Source organism: Pan troglodytes, chromosome 12 (assembly GCF_028858775.2).
Source record: "Pan troglodytes isolate AG18354 chromosome 12, NHGRI_mPanTro3-v2.0_pri, whole genome shotgun sequence".
Taxonomy (NCBI): domain Eukaryota; kingdom Metazoa; phylum Chordata; class Mammalia; order Primates; family Hominidae; genus Pan; species Pan troglodytes.
The window spans coordinates 95,808,281-95,824,013 of NC_072410.2; the positions used below are offsets into that span (position 1 = coordinate 95,808,281).

Below are 15,733 nucleotides of genomic sequence, written 5' to 3' on the forward strand. Positions count from 1 at the left end.
CCGTCTCAACAAACAAACAAACAAAAACCTCTCAACAGAAAGAAGTCCAGGATCAGAAGACTTCCATGTGAATGCTACCAAACATTTAAAGAATTAACACCAGTCCTTTTTTTTCTCTCAGATCACTAAATGAAGGTAACACCAATCCTTTCAAACCGTTCGAAAAAATAGAAAAGGGAACACTTTTTAATTGATTATATGAGGCCAGCATCATTCTGATGGCACAGCCAGACCAAAAGACCACAAGAAGACTGCAGATCAACATCCCTTATGAATATTGATGCAAAAATCCTCAACAAAATACGAGCAAACTGAATCCAATAGCATATTAAAAGGAGAAAACCGTGACCAAGTTAGACTTATTGAAGGAATGTAAGGGTGTTCAACATAAGAAAAATAAATAAATGTAGGCCGGGCCTGGTGGCTTACGCCTGTAATCCCAGCACTTTGGGAGGCCCAGGTGGGCGGATCACCTGAGGCCAGGAGTTTGAGACCAGCCTGGCCAACACAGTGAAACCTCATCTCTACTAAAAATACAAAAATTAGCTGGGCATGGTGGTGCACGCCTGTAATCCCAGCTACTCGGGAGGCTGAGGCAGGAGAATCGCTTGAACCCAGGAGGCAGGGGCTGCAGTGAGCCGGCCACTGCACTCCAGCTTGGGAGACAGAGGAAGGCTCCATCTCAAAAAAAGAAAAAAAGAAAAATAAATCAATGTAATATACCACATTAATAAAATGAAGGAAAAAAACCACATTATCTCAATTGATACAGGAAAGGGTGACAGAATTCATCACCCTTTCATGAAAAGTAGAAACTCAGAAAACTAGAAATAGGACTTCCTCAGCATGATAAAGAATATTTATGAAAAACCCACAGCTAACATAACACTCAACGGTGAAGGTCAGGAACAACCACTAAGGTCAGGAACAAGACAAAGATGCCTACTTTCACTGTTGCTACTCAACATTGTACTAGAATTTCTGGCCAGAACAACTAAACAAGAAAAAGAAATAAAAAGCATCCAACATAGAAAAGAAGAAATAAAACTATCCCTATTTGCAGACTATATTGTCTTATATATAGAAAATACCAAAGAATCTACCAAAAAACTATTAGAAGAAAAAAAAACTATTAGAGAAAATTCAGCAAAGTTGCAGAGAACAAGATCAACATGCAAAAAAACAAATTGAGCTTCTTTACACCAATAATGAACAGTCTGAAAGAAAATTAAAAATGTAACTTCTGGGCGTGGTGGTACATGCCTGTAATCCCAGCACTTTGGGTGGCTGAGGTGGGAAGATGGCTTAAGCTCAAGAGTTCAAGACCACCCTGGGCAACATTGTGAAACCCCATTTCTTAAAAAAAATACAAAAATTAGCTGGGCATAGTGGCGTATGCCTGTAGTTCCAGCTACTCAGGAGGTTGAGGTGGGAGGATCACCTGAGTGCAGGGAGGTTGAGGCTGCAATGAGCTGTGATCAAGCCACTGCAGTGCAGCCTTGGTAACAGAGTGAGACCCTGTCTCAAAAATAATAATAATAAAATAAGGCCAGGTGCAGTAACTCACGTCTGTAATTCCAGCACTGGGGGAGGCCTAGGCGGGAGGATCACTTGAGGCCAGGAGTTTGAGATCAGCCTGGCCAACAGGGAGAAACCCTGGTCTCTACTAATAGGAAGTGGTGGCTTACATCTGTAATCCCAGCTACTCGGGAGACTGAGGCAGAATTGCCTGAACCCAGGAGGTGGAGGCTGCAGTGAGCCGAGATGGCGCCACTGTACTCCAGCCTGGGCAACTGAGTGAGACTCCGTCTCAAAACAATAAAAAATAAAATTAAAAAGAAAATAAGAAAAATATTTACTACCTGGAAACTAAATCTTTCTCTTTGGTGGGAGGCATCGTAACTTAAAATATGTGTAGTAGACTGGGCGTGGTGGCTCATGCCTGTAATCCCAGTACTTTGGGAGGCCAAGGCGGGCAGATCACGAGGTCAGGAGATCGAGACCATCTTGGCTAACACAGTGAAACCCTGTCTCTACCAAAAATACAAACAATTAGCCGGGCGTGGTGGCACATGCCTGTAGTCCCAGGTACTCGGGAGGCTGAGGCAGGAGAATTGCTTGAACCCGGGAGGCGGAAGTTGCAGTGAGCCAAGATCGTGCCACTGTACTCCAGCCTGGGTGACAGAGTGAGACTCCGTTTCCAAAAAAAAAAAAAATGTGTAGTAATTTCCATGGAGCTGTCTGGGACAGACTGGATATCTCCTGGCCTTCCAAGTGAGGTGAGCTGTTAATAATAGCACCCACTCATATATCTGAAGAGTATATCTATGGATGAAGTCTAGGGTATTTGGAAATATATAAACTATGAAAGGTGTAAATATGTTTTATTGTAGATAATGTATAAGATAGCTATTTAAAACAATTGTAAAAGCCACAGAGTGGGAGAAAATATTTCCAAAAGGCATATCTAATAAAGGACTGTTATCCAAAATATACAAAGAACTCTTAAAACTCCACAATAAGGGCAGACACAGTGGTTCACACCTATAATCCCAGCACTTTGGGAGGCAGAGGCAGGAAAATCGCTTGAGGCTGAGAGTTTGAAACCAGCCTGGGTGACACAGCAATGTCTACAAAAAAATTTTTTTGAATTAGCCTGGCGTGGTGGTGTGTACCTGTAGTCCTAGCTACTCGGGAAGCTGAGGTGGGAGGACTGAGGTTGCAGTGAGCTATAATTGCACCATTGCACTCCAGCCTGCGTGACAGAGCAAGACCCTGTTTCTTAAAACCAAAACAAACAAAACAAAACAAAACAAAAAACCCTCAGCAATAAGAAAATGAACAACCCAATTAGAAAATGGAGAAAAGATCTGGACACCTCACCAAAGAAGATATACAAATGGCAAATAAGCATATGAAAAGATGCTCAATTTCACTAGGGAATTGCAAATTAAATATCTTCATCCACCTATGAGAATGGTGAAAATCCAAAATACTGACAAAACCAAATGAAGATGCATAGTAATAGGAACTCTAATTCACTACTGATGAGAATGCAAAATGGTACAGCCACTTTGGAAGACAGCTTGATGTTTTTTACAAAACTAAACATACTCTTATCATATGATCAATTGTGGTCCTTGGTATTTAACTAAATGTGTTTGAAAACTTATGCCCACACAAAAACCTAAACTCAGAGGTTTATAGCAGCTTTACTCATAACTGGGAAACTTGGAAGCAACCAAGATGTCCTTCAGTAGGTGAATGGATACACTGTCGTACATCCAGACAATGGGATATTATACAGTGCTAAGAAGAAATGAGCTATCTCGCCATGAAAAGACATGGAAGAATCTTAAAGACAAATTACCAAATGGCCGGGTGTGGTGTCTCATGCCTGTAATCCCAGCACTTTGGGAGGCCGAGACAGGTGGATCACTTGAGTACAGGAGTTTGAGACCAGCCTGGCCAGCATGGTGACACCCTGTCTCTAGCAAAAATACAAAAATTAGCCAGGGCTGGTGGCACGCACCTGTACTCTCAGCTACTTGGGAGGTTGAGGCAGGAGAATCGCTTGAAACCAGGAGGCAGAGGTTGCAGTGAGTCAAGATTGCACCACTGCACTCCAGCCTGGGTGACAGTGTAAGACCCTGTCTCAAAAAAAAAAAAAAAAAAAAAATTACCAAATGAAAGAAGCCAATCTGAAAAGGCCACATAGTATGATTTTGACTATATGGCATTCTGGAAAAGACAAAACTGGAGAGAGTAAAAGATCAGTGGTTCCTTGGGCTCTGGGGGAAGAAGGGAGGGAGGAATAGGTAGAGCACAGGAGATTTTCATGGCAGTGAAACTCTTCTGTATAATGGTGTATACATGCTATTAGACAGTTATCAAAACCTACAGAGTGTACAACGCAGATAGCGAACCCTAATGTAAGCTATGGACTTACATTATGGACGATGTGTCAATGTAGGTTCATTGATTACAACAAATGTACCACAGCGGTATGGGATGTTGATGGTGGGGGAGGCTGTGGTGGGGGCGGGTTGGGGAGGAAATATATGGAAACTCTCACTCAATTTTGATGTGAACCTAAAACTGCTCTAAAAAATAGTCTATTCAAGCCAGGCATGGTGGCTCATGCCTGTAATCCCAGCACTTTGGGAGGGCAAGGCGGGTGGATCACCTGAGGTCAGGAGTTTGAGACCAGCCTAGCCAACATGGTGAAACCCCCTCTCCACTAAAAATACAAAAGATTAGCTGGGCATGGTGGCAGGCACCTGTGGTCCCAGCTACTTGGGAGGCTGAGGCAGGAGAATCACTTGAACCTGGGAAGCGGAGGTTGCAGGGAGCCGAGATCACGCCATTGTACTCCAGCCTGGGGAACGAGAGCAAAACTCTGTCTCAAACAAACAAACAAAAGTCTATTCAAAAATTAGTAAGTGATGTGCTAACACAAAAAGAAGTTATATCAAGGCACATCCAACAACACATTCAAAGTCAACATTTGTATTAATAGGCAGAATAGTCAATATTTACTAAATATTCACTCATACCCTGAACAGTGGACACTCCCTCCAAAATCCTTCTTATACCTCAAGTAGAGCACCAAAACTGCCCAGTATAAAGGGAATACACATAGGGAAAAGCAAGGCCCTTTCTCCCCTCAACAACTGTGAAGGGTATGTAGTAAAAACAGATCACTCTAAGTGTCCACTTAAATTTAAACTCCTTTAGGTGAGGTAAGACAACAAAATGCTCAGAGGTCATTGAACCACTGAAATGTCTGTATAGGGCCGGGCACGGCGGCTCATGCCTGTAATATCCCAACACTTTGGGAAGCCAAGGTGGAGGATCACTAGAGACCTGGAGTTTACTGATTATATGAACCAATGAACCTATAATCAATGGGACCAGCCTAGGCAACATAGTGAGCAGCCATCTCTACAAAAAATTTTTAAAAAAGGAGGCGGGCATGGTGGCACGCACCTGTAGGCCCAAATACTTGGGAGGCTGTGGTGTGAGGATCATTGAGCCCAGGATTTTGAGGCTGCGGTGAGCTATGATCACGAACCACTTCACTCCAGCCTGGGCAACAGGGCAAGACCCCGTTTCTTTAAAGCAAAAAACAAATGCCTGTGTAATTGACACTGGGTCATTCTGTAACAGGGCAGGGCAGGTGTGCCTGGCTCTGTGGGAAACAACCCGCCCTCTTTATGGTGGTGGCATTTTGTGAATGGACTGGCAACGTAGCAGGCATGAGCTCAGCAACACTATCTGCCTAGTGACATCCATCGTAGTAAGTCAGGCTACCCGTCAAGCTGCCCTGCTCTAGAACTGAAGTGTGGATTGGATACAAATAACCAGAGAAATCCAGAAATCTGCTGGAGACTTAGGAAAATGAAAGGATGTTTCAAAGTGAGTCATGCATATTATTTTCAAGTCCACAAAAGAACTGGTAATAAAGTTAGTAAGAGATAACCATACTCTTAACTGCCCTTCAGCTTTATGGTGTGTTATCGGTTGAACTTCAGCTGTGTGGAGTTACTGTCCAGATGTGTGACTCTCTGAGGTGTCAGCTCCTTTTGGTTCTTCCAATAACAGCAATAGTTACAGTGTGACTGCCCCACCTGTCAGCATCACTGTCATATACTCTGCTAGCCTACGCTGGTTCAATTTACTGGCCCCGCTTGGACTCCTGTTTGTTGACAGCTCTGCAAAAATGAAATGCCTGGACATCTGGTTTTGCTTTAATGCAGAGCAGGTGCAGTATTGGACTAGTCCACCACACAGGAAAAATTTCAGACAATTTCAACATTGGGTCAAAAAACTGTATCTATCGAATAAAGTCAATTAAGCTGTCAGTGTTCCTGTAAGTAGAGACCACAATTAATCTAAGTTGATGAAAAATGTTGCTCCCCAGGATTTTAGTGTCAGAAGTTAAATGAACCCAGCAAGGTAAATATAGTCACACATTAGAAGCCAACACAGCACTTGTGGCATCCTTGGTTCGCTGGATGCAGCCTTGGACTTCTACAACAGTTATCACCAAACTTGTCCTCCCTGTGCCATTGTCGACCCATTCTCACAACTGCCACCTTTCTCCAACTCACCTTGAACACAGGCCAGTTCTCCTGCCCAGCAGTCCTAAGACTTTGGCCCTTTGCCAGGTAGTTTCTCTTCTCCAGGAAGATGGTCATGGTTAATTGCCACTAGGAGAGCAAGGGGTCTGCTTGTGGGCTAATTCCAGAGGAAACGTAGCGAACACGAGATGCTGTTGTATTCATGACCTCACTTTGGGTCAATACTTTCCTACATCTGCTACTTTATATTCGAACCACTGAAAAAGTGGAGTGTCTCAGGGCACCGTGTGAGAGGGGAAGTGATAACTGGCCATCATACCTGCTGAGTGTCATGGGAGTTTATGAGGGAAGCTGAATCTGCCTTTGAGAACTGCTAGAGCGTATCTCTAGTACTGCTGACTTGAAACATTTAAGGAAACAAAATTGAGAACTAAGAAACCAGCAGAGTTATCTAACTCCTTATAGTCTCAAGTCAAAAATAAAAAGGGGCTTCGGTGATAAACCTTGGACTCATGTGTCCCTTGGAGTTCTAAATCTTTCACTCACTGCTCTATAAAATGAAGGTCCTGGCAAGGAAAGGACACCTCCTGGTCACTGGCCAAGAATTCCCCTAGGAGACAGCCCCCTGCTTTTCTAAGCGTAAAACTATCAAGGCAAATCTGGGACGTGAATCACAGTGACAAGTCAGACACTATAATTAGGGTAGCAAGAGAAGTGTCTAGAACACCCACCAGGTCAAACTTTAGAACCATGTGTGTGGGCTTCCCCCACCAGGAGCTTAATTACAGCCACGGCTACAGTCTTCAGGAGGGCAAGGGCCCAGGATTTTGTTATTCTGAACCATAACTAGGGGAATTTCTATATGAGGATGCAGACAAGAATGCTAGAAATCAAATCTGTGTCCTTTATTCCACCTGGTAGGGCATACCCAAGAACCATATGCTGAGTCCTGTCTCAGGTTGATGGAGGGTTCCCTGGGCCCAAGGCACACAACTACCTGGGCTCTGCTCTACAGATGATAGGAGGGATGGACAGTGGAGAGAAGCTGAGCCTTGTGACCGAGACCCCCAGCATGATGGGGAATGGAAAGTTGGAAGAAGTAGGACTACAAGGGAGGGGACAGGGAGGGGCTTAGAGGCATTTGGGGCAGGCTGGGCATTTTGAAGTGAGAGGCATTTCCATCCAGCTCCCCATGGCCACTGACAGCCACACCCAGGCTTCAGGTGGAGGTGAGGCTGCTGTTTCCCAATGCGGTGCTATATTCTTCTGGAAGCCCCTTTCCTTCTGCTGTGGCTAGAGCTGTGACCAAGAATGGGAACAGGAGGCTGCTAAAGTCTGGAGAAGCAGGAATCATTTGTCAGAAGAACACAGAAGCCACCTGCTGGGAGTTCTATCTTTTTAGAGATGAGCTGTTTGGGGTTTAGAAATGAGATGGAAGGAAGTGGAAGGCAGAGGGCAAGGGCGGAGTTGTGAGAGGCTACCAGCACAAGGATGGAGGCTGGGGGCCATGTGCAGTAGGGCCAGAAAAGTTTTCAGTGGAATTGTGGGTAGGAGGCTGAGATGCTGCTGGGCCCTGTCCCCACCAAAGATGGAAGAACTGAGGTGGAGGCAACTGGCCACTTGCCTAGGAGAGAACTCAGGCACCAAGTTAAAAAGACTGCCATGAAGAACTGCCACCTTCTACCCGCTGCAGTCTTGGATGGTCTACCCATGCAGAAATCAGTGGCCAGGAAGGCAGGGCCTACTGCTGGGATATCAGGGCAAGTGCCCAGTCCAAGAAAGCCACTGTAATGTCCTGTAGGCAAAGCCAGGTCCAGTGGACAGCCTCACTGAGCTGTGTCTTCATGCAGTCCCAGGTCACCTCACCTCTGGAAGGAAAGTGGAACATTTCTGAGTATGCACGTGTGTAGCTGTGTCAACTTTCGGGGCTGAAAGCTTAGACCCACAACCCTCATCCCAGGGTGGCCAGGGATGGGAGCGAGGGGCAGGACAGTGTGGGAGACTGGATAGAGATGGCTTGTCCCTGGGGCCCGGGAATGGGGCTGCTGGGGATCCTGCCGGAGCCCTGGGCAAAGGTCTCACCTGCATGCCTCATGGCAGTGCTCCTGGGCCCGGGCCAGGGCCTCAAGCAAGAGGTGCCACAGTGGCAGCAGCACATTCTGGTGGAAAAGCAGGGGCAGCTCTCTCAGATAGCAGAGTAGCTGATTCACGGAATCGGGGAGCTGGATCTGTAGCTGGACCATGGAGAATGGATGGGGTCAGAGTATCCAGGGAACTGCATCCTGGCCCTAAAGACTCAGGCCACACAGTGCTGCTCCTTTCCCAGGATTCTGCTCCTGGGAAAACCAGCCCCTTATTTGACTCCCTGTCTCTGACTTACCCTCTGAGAGAGACTGGTGAGACTGTCACCAAACCACGCAAGGTGAGAGGCACAGTGGGCAGAAAGGAAGCTGACTGTGGCATTGGTGTGAGCCCAGGCCAGCTGCAAGCTGGGCCGCACCACGGTGAGCAGGTGGGAGCCCCAGAGCGGCAGTGTCTCCTCCAGCCAGCTGTGGAAGATGGAAGTGGGGGAAGAGGGCTCTGAGTCTCCTCAGGCCCACTTAGCTCCCAAGAAACAGCTGGGGAAAGGGAGGCCGTGGGAAAGGAGAATCACAAGCGCTTCCCACTGACTGTCGCCTCCCTGACACCCAGGCCTTCTCTCTTCTGCCTCTCCTCTCCCCTCCCTGGGAGGAGCTCACCTGTAGCCTTGCAGACTGTAGGAGAAGAGCTTGGCACACGCTTGTTGGCTAGCAGGTAAGAAGCCAGATGATCGAAGCAACCGGCCAGTAAGGGAGGCTAAGTAAAGGGGGCCTCTGGTGAGCTGGGAGGTGAGAGGGGCAGGGACTGGGGAGACAGACACTACAGGGCCCAGAGCAGGCACAGCGAGGCGCTGGGCAGAGCTTTGTGTTCTCACAGGGCCACAAAGCCAGCTCCAGGCTGCTGTGGAGGGAGGCATGCAGAGCTGCCCTTCTCCTGCTGGGCCAGGTGTGCAGGAATGCAGCTGCCGGTTGGAGCCTAGGCTCAGGCTTCAGGAAGCCTCAGGTTGAGGGTCTGCCCTTCTACTTACTAGCTATGACCTAAAGCTAATTGCTACATCTTTCTGAGACCATTTCCTCAGGAGTTAAAAGGAGGTAACACCTACTAAAATGATACTATGAATATGCAAGCACTTCTATACTGCGAAGTCCTAGTTCAATCTGAAATGGTAGTGTCATATCTGTGGACAAAAAAATCTGTCTGTAAAGTGTTTACTCTGCAGGATTGAGAACTCATCAGGACAAAGATGTGTGCTGCTGGGGGCGGGGTGGTGGTGCTACGTGTAGCTCTGTGCCCCGCCCACGCCATCCTCCTCGCTTGCCCATTGCTGCTTACCCTGGAAAGAGCTGTGTGACCGGAGGTCATGGCACAGGAAGCCTACAGCGAAGACCAGCAGCAACAGGAGGAGCCGCGTCCAGGGCAGCCGAGGACCCTGAACCTGCTGCAACAGGCCCTGGTGGGAGGGGAGCAGATGACAGTTGTCAGAAGCGAGGGGCTGGTCTTTGCCTCTGAGGGCAGACCTCAGGCCAGGCCTTCCCGAAAGAGCGTCAAGCCTTCACATTATCCTGGAGGCAGTGGGGGGCTCCAGACAGGTGGGGCAGGAATGTGATACAGGCCCAACCCAGGTGTGCTGAGACAGAGATGTAAGATAGCGTGTGGGCTGGAGAGGACCGGGTACCAGCACCTTGCAGGCCATGTCACAGGTGACGACATCCTGGTTGTTACTGCTACCCTTCCTCAGCAGCTCCTGGTTGGTAAGCTTGAGGGACTGAATGGTTTCTTGCAAAGACTTCTGTACCTATGGACAAGAAAGGTCTGGCCTGTGAGGGAATCCAGAGCTTCCATCCTGCTTCATTTTCCATGCCAACAGGGTCCCTTCTCAGGGAAGGGACAGTGGCTGAGGAGCCCCCACTCAGAACCTAGAATCCAGACAGGGCTCAACCTGCCACGTCCTCCCAGCTCCTCACCTTCTTGGGAATCTGCTCCCAGGAGCTGAGCAAGTGCTCCAGCAGAAGGCTGTGGGGAAAGCACAACCCCCTAGTCAGGTGGCTCGCGCAGCCACACCCATCCTCCTGTCCTCCATTAGCCCTGGCTCCTTCAGGCTGAAAGACCCTCCACCTACCACCCACAGAGCAGCAGCTTCCTAGAGGCTGCTCCAGCAATGTTCCCACTCAGCCTGAAAGGTGTCAGGCCATGGGACAGTGACCCAGGCTCCCCTTCTGCTTCTAGCACAGGGACAGGCTGGCCTCCCACCCCACCTGCCTGGACTGTGACAGGTGCTTAGGGTACAGCTGCCTCCAGACGCTGGCACTGAGGGGGTCCACCATCAGGCACTCAGTCAGGCTGCTCAGGAGCTGCACAGCACGACAGAGGGAGAGGCTGCTGGGGGCATGGGGCTGGCAGAGGCGGGGAGTGCTAAGAGGTGATCCCCTTCCCGTAAGCGAGGCCATCCAGGCCGCACATCCACCCTAAGGGGTGGAGAAACAGTGTCAAGACTCCAGAAAGCTCTCTGAGAGGCTGTAAAGCAGGAGGCTGGGGCTCCTGAGCTAGAGCTTTGAGCTCAAAGATCACTATCTGCAAGAGACGGGCATCAGAAACCACCCAGACCTGAATGTGCTGTCTCTTGGGATCCATCTTCTGAGGGTGAAGCTCGAGTGAGCGGGGCAGGCAGCTGTCAACAGGGAGCTAAGGAAAAGCCTCAGAATGGGCTCTGTGAAGGCAAGGCCTTTGTCAGCAGATAGGGACCGCTACAGCTGACCCCTGGGGAAGGAGAAAAAGCCTCCCACCATATCCTCACCTCTTTCTTCATCTCAGGGGGACAGCTAGGGGTGGCTCTGGACAGGAAAGAAGGGAAGTAGGTATGCAGGGTGGAATCCAGCTTTGCTCCAAATGCCAGCACTTTCAGTCGGGGGTAGAGCTGACACAGCTGCTCCTGCAGGCTGGGTGGGGTGGGGAGGAAAGACAGGCATAAGCTATAAGTGGAGCTGTATGATATGAACCTTTTGCTTGCTTCAGAGCCCATGCCTGCCTGTGGGGAATAGCCACTGAGGACCTTGCAATGGCTCTGAATCTTTTTACTCAGAGACTCCTTGGAAATCTGTTGAAAGCCATGGACCCTATCCCTAAGAAAATGCCCATATGCCAATCACACTCAAGGGTCCATATAATTTCAAGGGGTCACTGTTCCCTTGAAACCTACTCTTGGACTTCCAGGTTGCAAATCTCAGATCTAGGATGGCTGGGGAAGAAGAGATGGGAATATGTAGTGTGGTTCTGGTGCTGTGGTCCCTTCTCAGCAGGTGTGCCCCAGAGCAGTCCTACCTGGGTGTCAGGGAGTTGTTCGGCATATAGGCAAAGTCCAGAAGTGGGAAGAAGTCCTTGGGGCCAATCATGCCGAAGCCCTTGGTAAGGTTGGGATGCATCCTGTGGGGATGAAGAAACAGGCTTGCTGGACACCACCACCCATGCCAGCTGTTTTGGCCATGACCCCAGCTAAGCCAACATCTAGGAAAAAGGGTATAAACTCTACCCCATCTGCCAGCCCTTAATAGCTCCCTCTTCTTCCTTCCTCACCATCACATTCTAAGGTGGTGGGAGAAGCTGGTCCTGATTTTCCTCATATCCATGGAGACCAAGATCATAGCCTCCCATTTTGCTATAACAGCCACTTGGGACACCCTGAGCCTTCCCCTTGCTGCCCTCCCATTACTCACAGGAGCAGCCGATCCAGGTATGTGATGGCAAAGGGAGACAGAGACTTGATGCCCAGCACAGGCAGCATGATCCCCAGCCACACTGCAGGGGTAAAAGTCAGGAGGGAGGCCTCAGGCTTGCACCTACTGGGGGCATCAAAGAGGAGTTTTCCAGCTCCGAGACCCTCCCTCTTTCTTCCCTATTTCCCTGTTACCTTTCAGTCCCTCGGTGAGGTTGGCAAAACCTGCTTGACCCAGGGCCCACATGATGGTCAGACACTTTGCTGGTCGGCTCTGGTGGGACCTCAGCAGTTCCAGGAACTGAGGAGACCAGTGGGGAAGGCAGATTGGGATAGGACAAAACACCAGGAGCACCCCCCAAAGCCAGGAGGGAAGGGAGATGTCAACTGGAAGAGGGAGGACAGGCCGAGCAAGAGTGGAGCACTATGGCCACGTGGTGCAGGTTCTGTTTGTGGGCTTCGCCCATACTCTGCCATTTACTGGATGACTGAGCCTAGGAAAGTTACTGAACTCCTCTGTGGCTCAATCTTTTCATCTATAAAAATGGGAAATAATAGCAGTACCTTGCTCCTATGTTTCCAGAGCACACACACAGGATAAGTGCTAATAGTGTTACCCATTATTACTAGGCTTACAGGTCTTCCACTATCCCAAACCTGAGTCCAACAACGTAGATTCTGCCCAGCCTCCCCAGTCCTAGCTTCCTAGCGTCCCCACCATCACTGAGAGCTCACCTTGCCTAGGTTTGCGGTGGCAATCTTGGGCTTGTCTTGCAGGATGGCCTGGATACAGATGCGGTAACCATGTAGTGACTCCCCTGGAGAGATACACATTCTCACACCTACTCACATTATTTGGCATCCCAAACCTGAAATCTCCCATTTGTCAGCGGTGAGCCCAGGCCCCAGGTCCACTGACTCCTAACTTCCTCCACACTTTCCAAAAAGTGTCAAGGTTAGCACATTTCTCTGCTGGAAACAGAACCACTGAGTGGTACTGGAAGCAGGAAAAAAAGGAGGAGGCTCCCAAGATGGTCATCCCTCCCGTGCCCCTTTCACCTGGTGTCTTATCCAGCTCTTGCAACATGGTGAACAGACAGTGGTCAAAAAAGAGCTCCAGAGACCCTGCTGCCTTCGCCAGCAGCCCTCGGATGATCCCACGCAGCTCCCGGCTCACCAGGCTGTAGGGATAATCTAAGGCCCGTAGGCCTCAATGTGAGTGCTAGGACCAGACACCCATCAGCTCTGAGAACTGTGGTGCTCTCCCTGAGAATGGTGAGTGGAGGCAAAGGCCCCTGCACTGAGGCTGGGATCCTTCCTCTGAGGAGGCCCAGAGGGAGGATCACAGAATGAGGCCCAGAAACATTCACAGTCACGATGATTTGAGACCAGCCCAAATCACCCATGGAAATCAGGACAGTGTGGGGCACTGGGATCTGTTATACCACCCTTTTTGAATTTATTTGAACTTGTCTGAGCTTGAGGAAGCTGGAAGGACTTACCATGAGTATGCTGGCTCAGCGTGGGTTCACTTAGAGGAGCTTGTAGCTTGTAGTTGAGATAGCTGGCCAGGTCCTTCAACCATATGGATGGGTTTCCAGAGAACACACTCTGGCTCTTGTCCAGTTCCTTCTGCAGGTCTGCCACATCCAGCTGCCAGGGACAATCCCCCAACCCCCCACCATGGCTAGTTGTGAGTGAGGGAGTAAAGAAATGGGGTAGGGGTGGGAAAATGGTTGAACTAGGTGGCAGTAGAAGAAGGGATTCCATTTTTAAGCATAAGAACATGGAATGCTGCAATTCTGCTGTACCCACATCTTTAAGAATGGAACAGGACAGCTGAAAATGCTGATCTCAGGCCCTCCACATGTTCAAGAGGAAAACAGAGGGCCAGGCGCGGTGGCTCACACCTGTAATCCCAGCACTTTGGGAGGCCAAGGTGGGCGGATCACCTGAGGTCAGGAGTTCAAGACCAGCCTGGCCAACATAGTGAAACCCCATCTCTACTAAAAATACAAAAATTAGCCAGGCGTGGTGGCAGACGCCTGTAATCCCAGCTACTTGGGAGGCTGAGGCAGGAGACAGAGGTTGCAGTGAGCTGAGATCACACCACTGCACACCAGCCTGGGCGACAGAGGGAGACTCTAGCTCAAAAAAAAAAAAAAAAAAAAAAAAAGAGGAAAACAGAGGACAAGACAGAAAATGAAAGATCAGTATTTCCATAGGACAGAGAATCATAACCAGTTTCTCCATCTCCTCCCTGGTGTTCCTGGGTCTTCAAGGCTTTCCTCTTACCAATCCATGTTTCCCTATAAATTTTCCATTTCCTTTCTATTCTAAGTGCAGGCATTCTGTTCCCCTGGGGTTTCCATCTTTTCCTGAACTCCTCTCAACCCTTAAAGTGTTTCAAATCCCATAGGATCTCAGCTGCCCATCCACCTCCCCCTCCTCTCATCTTCTCTAAATCTCAAGCCCCCATTCTTTCTGCGTCTCATGTCTAGGCACACTCACAGCTTTCAGTGCTTCCTCCAGGCCGCGGAAGCGGCCCTGCTTCTGGTTTTGGTTGGGAGGAGTTGCCACCTTCTTTGGCTGCTTCTTGTTCCCTGGTTTCTTAGGCTCCACAGCAGGGGGTGGGACCTGCTCCTTATTCTGCCGCTTCATGATATTCTCAAAGCCCCGCTCATAAAGGGTGCTTGTGGTCTGGATTGCAGCTGGGGTGAAGATAGGTAGAGAAAGGCAGGCCACCCTTGAGTCCCCAAGGCCTCACCTATCAGTGGTCCCTTTCCCCACACTGCCACCTAATTCATCTCCAGGGAAGAGCCTGTCTCAAAGTCCCTTCCTCTTGGACTGCTTAAGGAGCAGGGCAGGCTGTTCTCCTGGTAGCTTCTTTCATTACAGCTCTCGAGTCTATGGGCTCTTTCATAAAGATGGGGCAGTTCTTCATTAGACAAATCAGAGTATGTAGGAACAAGCAGAGAGGTTGGATATAGAGGTTTGCCTTATTCAGTGAGTGGCTACTAGTCTGGGAAGACAAGCTTTTTCCATCTTGGTCCTACCCTAACGCCTCTTGGTTCCGACATGACAACTCTATAACCAACAAGTGGCAATTTTCTCCACTCCTCAGTGGAAGAACCAGGTGTCACTTATAATTCCTGGTGAGTGTTGAGTGTGTGGCGGTCATTTCTCCCACTGCTGGGCCTCCTGTCCCTTCCTCCATGACCTGGTTACTTAAAGAGGGGGCACCGTGTATAATGATCCACAGTACCTCTTCAAAGCTCAGACACCTGCCCAGAGAGACCAGCTAGGGCCCTGGGCAGCTGGGAGAGTGTGTGCAGTGAACTGAGCGTCTGAGGACCGGAATCCTAGCCCCTCTGACACATGACCCTGGCCAAGGTATCCAACTTCACTGGGCCTCAGTTTACTCATCTGGGAGGTGAGGACCGCAACCTTCCCTGGAGCTGTCTGCCTCCCGTGAGGCTCCAAACAGACAACGCAAGCGTGGCGCTCGGGGATGTGCCTGCGAGCTCGCGCCCAGGTTCTGGGAGCGGCTCGCTGCGACCCTGCCGGACAGGCCTGGGGTAGGCGGCGGGACAGGGCGGGTACTCACGGGTCAGGTCGTATTTCCACACTCCGTTTGCTTCCCCGAGCGCCCTGCGTTTCCTGCCGCCGCCTCGGCCGCCGGCGCCGGCGCCGGCCCCAGGCCGCCGACCCTTCTTCACTACCTCCCACCGCCCCACGCCCGCCGTCTTGGTCGCCATGGCTAGCAGCCCTCCCTCCTCAGCCACTTCCCCGGCTTTCCGGTCCGGCGCGGGCGCGCCGCACTCTGCCACGTCTCCTCGCAGGACCGCGCGCCCGGCGCTCG

The 15,733-nt window shown here is 49.9% G+C and overlaps 1 protein-coding gene across 15 annotated transcripts; it reads right to left on the minus strand.

Annotated features, from left to right (window-relative positions):
- Positions 1-6,967: 6,967 nt before the first annotated feature.
- TMEM214 (transmembrane protein 214) lies at positions 6,968-15,733 on the minus strand. Of its 15 annotated transcripts, none has more exons than XR_010149171.1 (19): positions 15,479-15,729; positions 14,383-14,582; positions 13,374-13,524; positions 12,931-13,065; positions 12,607-12,689; positions 12,067-12,172; positions 11,873-11,954; positions 11,481-11,582; positions 10,957-11,098; positions 10,767-10,844; positions 10,422-10,513; positions 10,127-10,175; positions 9,844-9,957; positions 9,495-9,612; positions 8,822-8,918; positions 8,464-8,632; positions 8,166-8,317; positions 7,708-7,951; positions 6,968-7,418 (listed from the first exon to the last, which is right to left on the minus strand). XR_010149171.1 is itself a non-coding variant. In XM_016948217.3 (18 exons), the coding sequence occupies exons 1-18, from the start codon at positions 15,627-15,629 to the stop codon at positions 7,825-7,827; spliced, it is 2,148 nt and encodes a 715-aa protein (XP_016803706.2). In that variant the 5' UTR covers positions 15,630-15,733; the 3' UTR covers positions 6,968-7,824. The 15 variants fall into 15 exon arrangements, 7 of the variants coding, with proteins under 7 accessions (XP_016803706.2, XP_063645285.1, XP_016803708.2 ...); XR_010149170.1 differs by having other exon boundaries at positions 10,422-10,627; XR_010149172.1 differs by lacking the exon at positions 10,767-10,844 and having other exon boundaries at positions 15,479-15,733.